General features: G+C 36.1%; 1 protein-coding gene across 1 annotated transcript; it reads left to right on the top strand.

Annotated features, from left to right (window-relative positions):
* Nucleotides 1–1,564: 1,564 nt before the first annotated feature.
* LOC107980846 lies at nucleotides 1,565–3,468 on the top strand. Its single transcript, XM_016983486.3, has 6 exons — nucleotides 1,565–1,853; nucleotides 1,947–2,117; nucleotides 2,194–2,436; nucleotides 2,502–2,693; nucleotides 2,796–3,000; nucleotides 3,082–3,468. Exons 1-5 carry the CDS (start codon nucleotides 1,751–1,753, stop codon nucleotides 2,879–2,881), a joined length of 795 nt encoding a protein of 264 aa, XP_016838975.1. The 5' UTR covers nucleotides 1,565–1,750; the 3' UTR covers nucleotides 2,882–3,000; nucleotides 3,082–3,468.
* The last annotated feature ends 4,365 nt before the right edge of the window (nucleotides 3,469–7,833 follow it).

Here is a 7,833-nt window from a genome sequence, read left to right as displayed (position 1 = left end):
ATGCAATCGTGATTTTAACCGCTCAGGGAGTTCGTTCGATCATTTACCCTCGGTTTGCTGTGATACATTAATTAATTATTAATAAATTATTGATAATTACTGTGGCTGATAATTAATAAAAGAACAATTTTTAACAAGTATATATTTTCAGCATCCTACTTTGCGCGCGCGCTTTGCCATTTTATAACTTCGCGCTCACTATTTCGTAATCCATCAGTGCGCATACATCCACTTGACTATACCTATTGGTTATTATCCCGATAGCAAACGTAACTCTTTGCGTAGCTTTTATCGAGGTTACTTTTCACCTATGCATCTCAAGGAAGCCACCGTTGCTTGCAGTTCAAAATCATAATTACAAAGTTAAGGCAGTTGTCTCTATGAGATTAAAAAATCACAAACATTGTCTGCACTGTCAATACTAAAAAGCCAATATTTTTGAAGCTTTGATCACGGCTCTCTTATAAAGCCAGGATGACGCAACGTTACTACGGCGTAAATCTCTCGACATTCGTTAGTCCGCCTAACAAGTATCACATATGTACCGAGAGAATTACCCAACCCATGGGCTAAAAAATAACGATCATAATACTTATACATACAGTGATTAGAAATGCAAAAAATGTCAGGTGGCGACAAGCTATAGCGCTGATTGTGCGGGAGAAATCAGTACCTGGTTGCAACGGGATCGTAGAGCTAACGAGGTGAATAAAAGCGCGCTGTATTCGTATGATGCGCGAGAGTTACCGAATAGCTGAGGACTGCAAAGATCGGTGATCGGTGGCACTGTATATTCGCATCCTTCTGGTTGATTTATCCTTGAAAAGATGTCGGTGCTTTAACATTTGATAATGTGAGTAAAGATGCATTGCACAATAGTGCTCTGGTAGAAAATTGACCGGGAGCCGTATTATCTAACTGTGTTAACTGTGTAGTACTCGACACAAGCAACACACCAAAACAGTTCACACATTTTTTTCGTTTTCAAATCGCGGTTTGACCCCTACCGATAGGTGTCTGATCATGCAAAAAGCCTCAAAACTACTGCCAAATCTAATAACACCGCTACTTCAGCTTTTTTTTCATAACGCATGTGTGAACTGTTTCGGTGTGTTGCACTATACACACAGTTGCGACAACTAGGTGCGTATATATGCGAAAGCGTTTATTATTATCACCCCCCTATGGGATTTAGATTTTTGTATTTATATTTCTCATTAAATTGGCCTGTTTATAATTGGGTAATAAGCTTATTATTTAATAAAGTATAATAACACCTGAGTTTTATTTTTTATATAACCTACATACCTATATTCACGCAATACTGTTTCGTTTTCCGTTGGATCACGCGGGCTAACGAGCCAGCCAATCACGTGCGATTAAAGAGAGATAGCATGTAACTTCATAGCTGCTATCTCTCTCTCTCTCTCTCTCTCTCTCTCTCTCTCTCTCTCTCTCTTCAGCTGATAACGCGCTCGGCCACTGAAGCGCTACCTCCAGGGTGTATTCCGAAATGGCAACAGTAAGTATATTTGGCAACAGTGCAATTTCAGCAGTCGACATTTGACGTCCTGTAACGGTCAATGACGGCTGCTGACTACTGGAGCTGTGTTCCGAATATGAAGCCAGTAATCAGCTGATTGAAGTGCTAATGATTAAGGAAAAGAAAATCATTGCAAGCTCTTTCTTTTTCTTTAAGAGCTAAAATAGTTTTAAATTATTTTCTTGTTGTACAAATGTATGTTACACAATGGATACAGTAAAAAGGCAGCAAGTAGTTTTAGTTGACCCAGTTACCAAAGAAACCTTTAAAGTACTTGTGAATGTTCAAGATGTTGAAAGGGTTAAAACCCGTAAGATATAACCTAATATTCTTTAACAAAAATTTGGGATTATTATTCAATTATATACACAAATTTATTACCAATTTTTTTTTATAATTGTAGATCCAAGCTATAGGCAGAAGATGTTAAATAGCATAAAGAAGGCCAAAAATGTAAACAGTTGCTTGGAGCCGGATAAAACTGATGATTTAGTTGAGTTGATATTAACGGATGGATTCCATCAGGTACACACCTTAAAGGTGCCTATCGAAGTGCGCAAACAGGCTTTAAGTGGTAAATTATTATACCATTATATATTAATAATAAATTGAAAAATGTATTCTTGTATATACATATTTTTTTGTTATAGATATACCATACGCAACAAAGTTATTGAACGGGCACTTACCAGCTTTGAAGAGTAATTCTGAAGTCAATCAACAAAGTTTATGCAATGGTCTTACCAGCGAATTTGAAACAAGTTCTGCTGCTCTCCAAGAAGGAACATTCGCCGCTGAAAAGAAGATGTATGAATTAACACTTAAGGATCAATTAACAATGGAGACTTTTACTTTCATTGTCGACAAAAAAAGTTTCAACCGTGCAAAGACAGGTATTTTTTTGTATTTTTATTGAATGAATAATAGATGAATTTTATGGAATAATTTTGTTACACAGATATGGTGTTTGCGACAAAACTCTTAGATGATTACAAGGCATCTATAAATAAACAGAAGTTGAATAGTTTATCAACGGATATGAATAAATGTGGTGATGATACTGCTGGAACAGAAAATAGCAGTGATCAATTACAAAACCTCATTGACACATATGAGAACGATGACTTTGATGAGGATATTACCAAAAAAAGTAAATATAAATAAAAAACTGATGTATCACTTAAGAAATAAATAATTTACCAATATTAATGAAATTATATCAATGAAATTACAAAAATGAATATTTTTATAGATACTGGTCGTTATGTATGGAGTAATCAAGAGACACTATTACTGATCCATTTGTATACAATCCAGCTTACAGTGAAGGGAAAATAACCAACAAGAAATTTTGGAAAAATTCCAAAAGAAACCATGGATCAAATCAGAAGCCGTAGCTGGAACCAATATGCCATTAGGCAACTTAGATACAAATGAAGGATCTACGAATCCTTTGAGTGAGTATACATTTTATGGCAGTGATGAATGATAAAACTGTTTCATAAATCCGTATAAATTTTTATTCTTGTTTTTTCTAGAGCATACAAGATCAATACTAGAAGCAAAGAAAGTAAGCTATTAGAAGAATCTTTAGAAATCAAACGCTTAAAAAGAACAGATACAGAAAATTATAGAGAAAGAAAATTATCTGTCATGGAAGATTTAGTACGAGCTTTTAAAAAATAAGATATATTCTGAATACGGGTGATGTTTTGACGGTCAGAAGTCGTACCCGCCGCCATTGAAATAACTTCGCCAAAAGCGGCTTCTGACCGTCAAAACGTCACCTGTGTTCAGAATATATTCACATTAGGTGTACACATAAAAAGAATTAGTGAATTCTTACCTAGAAAACTATTCAGTTATCGCTTGACGAATTCATGTTATCGAACGTATACAGATGAAAATAAAATTACTAGAGTAGTGAAAAAACCGCTGCCAATTTTTTGGCACGTAGCTTCCTCTAACAAAATTTATAGTTCCAATAGATACAATATTGTTCAAATCTGCAGTATAATAATGATTTTCAAAAGACATTCAATCTTATGTTGCATTTACAAAATGTAACCAAAGTTCAATACTTAGTCGCAGAAAAAATAAGTATTTTTTGATCAAAGATAGTCAATAAGATGTGATGATTTAATGTTTCTTAAAATAAAAAGTATTATTTTGTTTAAGAGATTAATTAGTTTTTAACAATAGTAAATTGTGTACCAAGGGCGTAAAGTAAACATTTTTAGGCCGAGTGCGAAGTTTGCAAAATTTTAGCCCTCTAAGTATGATAGTTTTCAAATGAGAGCCAAAATAAAATTGTAAAAATAGTAATCGAAATTAATAAAAACTTGATTTGGCTCTCATTTGAAAACTATCATACTTAGAGGGCTGAAATTTTGCATCTTAATTTGTATTAGCATGTTGAAACAATATATTAAGTTGAATTCATTCTATCCGATATGAATTCGACTTTCATGTACAGAGCTATCTGCATTTTTTGACGCCGAAGCCACAGGGTTCAGGGTGAAAAGCCGAACCAAGACTGTTAAGTAAAAACTGAGAGATTTGGTGGTTGAGAGTAACTGACTCGCATACCGATGAGATTGAAATACCTGTGCAAACCTCATCATTGGTGACTTCGAGCACATCGATGACACTTTTTACACAGTTATTGTACTTTAACAACACAAAGTCAGTCAGTACAAAATTCTTGTACATACTTTCATATATGAGAGCATGCATTGCAGGGTTAGGTTTTCACTCTTTGCGCACCTTAAAAATGATATTTCCCCTTCAAAAAATATTCTAAATGAATTTATAGGGTATGTATATTCACCATTCAACATTGACTGAAACTGTGAGAACTGTAGTTTTGGTCTGCTATGTTATTCTGCTATTTAACATAGCAGACAGCTTCTACTATACCCGTCGTATACTTCTGGTATGCCTGTGCCTGGCCTGAACCGTACGCGCATGCGCAAAAAATTAAGAAAACTTTTGCTACTCCGGTTTCAGCCTAAAAATGATGCATATTTCTTGATGGATTCTGGGTTTCATTTTTACCGAGTCGCTAGGAAACGGGCCAGAACTTATCGGCCATTTGCTACCATGGTTAGGCCTCTGCGTATAAAGGCTCAATAGACCCCTTTGTGCACGATTCTAGAGGACTACAGGACCCAGAAAGTTGTGTTATTTTATAAAATTCAACTTTTTTTTAAATGAGAAATATTAACGAAAATGTTTAATTTTTACAATATATATTTATTTTTATTTAAAAGATTCTTAAGCAGTACAAAAAATAATTAGAAAAATATTCAATTCACACAAGTATATCTCAGACTACACATTAACATACACAATAATATCTAAAACTAAAAAGAAACTTAAAACTATTCGACCAATTGTGGAGCTCACCCTGACTTCGAGCTGTATCCGCTCGACGACTCATCCTCGCTGGATCTGAAAAGGAATTTAAGAATTTCCGAGGTATTCTTAAACTCGAACTTAGAGGCCAGCTTTGTTCGTGGGTCCATAGAAGCGGGCCTCTTAATCGTAGACTTGACTAGGGCTTCAGCGTGATCAAAGACAGGCACGTTCTTCTTCACCTTCACTCCATATCGAACCTTTGGAGCGTCCTCTTCGATGTTGAAAGTTGACGAGTCCCTTCCCGATGATGAATTCGTTGAAGAGTCCGATGACGGAGAATCTTCCGTACAACTGGTGTCGTCCAAACACTCGTTGGCATCCTCATCTTGTTCAGGCTTCTGAATTATCCTCCATGTCTTGTTGGCGTCACGAGCCAAGACTATGGAAAGTCGGGGCCTCTTACTTGAAGGCTCCAAGTCTTTGTCGTCTTCTCTTGTAGAGCTCGTCCTTTTAGCGGTTGAATTTCTTCTGGCCTCGGCAATGTTGCTTAACCTCTTGACAACGACCCAGCAAGCGTTTAAATCCATGTTTAAATAAGTAGAGAAATATTCTGAAAATTCTGAATGAATCTAAAAAGAAAAATAAGCGTTATTAGAATAGTCTAGCGTTACGAATGTGCAACTTACGGGTTCTCAACAGAGACTGAATTGTGCAGTTTGAGGTGGGATGAGAAGCACTATAATAGCATTCGACGAATGACTACTACTCCGTTGTGAAGAAGAAGTGGAGTGGGGGAAGGGTCAGTATGGGCCAGGTATACTAAGGTGAATTCTACGAAGGTCTTAGGTAATTATGTTACAGCTCATAAATCTGTCCTGACGTCAACCTGTCTAGGAAGCGGAGTCGGCGCCTTACTGTCGCAAACAAGGTCGTTAAACGGTCTATCAACCTATACCATAAAATAACGCATAGTGAAGCGCATAACTTAACTAGACAATGGTATTTATTACAGTAAATTTTATTTTTATTTAATAAATTTAATTTCAAAAATATGTCATTGCGTAATTCAAAAAATCATTTTACGGGGTGTGGTGGAAATATTTTCCGTGTTCGTTAATGATGGTCTAGACGCCAAAGCACGCCTTCTAATTTTTTCCCGGAATTTACCTGTCTGCGTCTCAGACTTATGGCGCAATTATTATACCACATTTCTATATGATATCATCGGATTAAAAGACCGTACAATTGTGTAAGGTTTAAATTAAACAGTGTCTGAATTAGCATATTTGTACAAGCATTTATAAAAAAACTTATTTCTTGGTAAAATTGTCACTGCACTGCACAAAATTCTTTTTCTCGAATAATTGAACGAATCAACAAGAAATACGAGGCTCTATTTCATGATAAATCAATAGGTTCGATAAAATAAATTTGAGTAAATTTCCGAAGCCAGAATTTCTAAATTGTATGAGGAGAAATATAAGCACATAACTGATATATACGATAATATTTATTAAAGTTTATTTGACAAAAAATGAATAAATTAACTTAGAAAAGTTTGCAATTACATAATTCAATATTTTTATTTAAAAGATTCTTAAGCAGTACAAAAAATAATTAGAAAAATATTCAATTCACACAAGTATATCTCAGACTACACATTAACATACACAATAATATCTAAAACTAAAAAGAAACTTAAAACTATTCGACCAATTGTGGAGCTCACCCTGACTTCGAGCTGTATCCGCTCGACGACTCATCCTCGCTGGATCTGAAAAGGAATTTAAGAATTTCCGAGGTATTCTTAAACTCGAACTTAGAGGCCAGCTTTGTTCGTGGGTCCATAGAAGCGGGCCTCTTAATCGTAGACTTGACTAGGGCTTCAGCGTGATCAAAGACAGGCACGTTCTTCTTCACCTTCACTCCATATCGAACCTTTGGAGCGTCCTCTTCGATGTTGAAAGTTGACGAGTCCCTTCCCGATGATGAATTCGTTGAAGAGTCCGATGACGGAGAATCTTCCGTACAACTGGTGTCGTCCAAACACTCGTTGGCATCCTCATCTTGTTCAGGCTTCTGAATTATCCTCCATGTCTTGTTGGCGTCACGAGCCAAGACTATGGAAAGTCGGGGCCTCTTACTTGAAGGCTCCAAGTCTTTGTCGTCTTCTCTTGCAGAGCTCGTCCTTTTAGCGGTTGAATTTCTTCTGGCCTCGGCAATGTTGCTTAACCTCTTGACAACGACCCAGCAAGCGTTTAAATCCATGTTTAAATAAGTAGAGAAATATTCTGAAAATTCTGAATGAATCTAAAAAGAAAAATAAGCGTTATTAGAATAGTCTAGCGTTACGAATGTGCAACTTACGGGTTCTCAACAGAGACTGAATTGTGCAGTTTGAGGTGGGATGAGAAGCACTATAATAGCATTCGACGAATGACTACTACTCCGGTGTGAAGAAGAAGTGGAGTGGGGGAAGGGTCAGTATGGGCCAGGTATACTAAGGTGAATTCTACGAAGGTCTTAGGTAATTATGTTACAGCTCATAAATCTGTCCTGACGTCAACCTGTCTAGGAAGCGGAGTCGGCGCCTTACTGTCGCAAACAAGGTCGTTAAACGGTCTATCAACCTATACCATAAAATAACGCATAGTGAAGCGCATAACTTAACTAGACAATGGTATTTATTACATGATATCATCGGATTAAAAGACCGTACAATTGTGTAAGGTTTAAATTAAACAGTGTCTGAATTAGCATATTTGTACAAGCATTTATAAAAAAACTTATTTCTTGGTAAAATTGTCACTGCACTGCACAAAATTCTTTTTCTCGAATAATTGAACGAATCAACAAGAAATACGAGGCTCTATTTCATGATAAATCAATAGGTTCGATAAAATAAATTTGAGTAAATTTCCGAAGCCAGA

This window comes from Nasonia vitripennis, chromosome 3, assembly GCF_009193385.2.
Source record: "Nasonia vitripennis strain AsymCx chromosome 3, Nvit_psr_1.1, whole genome shotgun sequence".
NCBI lineage: Eukaryota > Metazoa > Arthropoda > Insecta > Hymenoptera > Pteromalidae > Nasonia > Nasonia vitripennis.
This window is presented reverse-complemented; position numbering and strand designations above follow the sequence as displayed.

What these genes read in the sequence shown, in the direction of transcription:
- LOC107980846 (XM_016983486.3), top strand. Translation starts at nt 1,751, where the DNA reads ATGGATACAGTAAAAAGGCAGCAAGTAGTTTTAGTTGACCCAGTTACC. An exon ending in GCGCAAACAGGCTTTAAGTG is followed by an intron (nt 2,118 to 2,193) that starts GTAAATTATTAT and finishes TTTTTGTTATAG; the next exon opens with ATATACCATACGCAACAAAG. An exon ending in TGAGGATATTACCAAAAAAA is followed by an intron (nt 2,694 to 2,795) that starts GTAAATATAAAT and finishes ATATTTTTATAG; the next exon opens with ATACTGGTCGTTATGTATGG.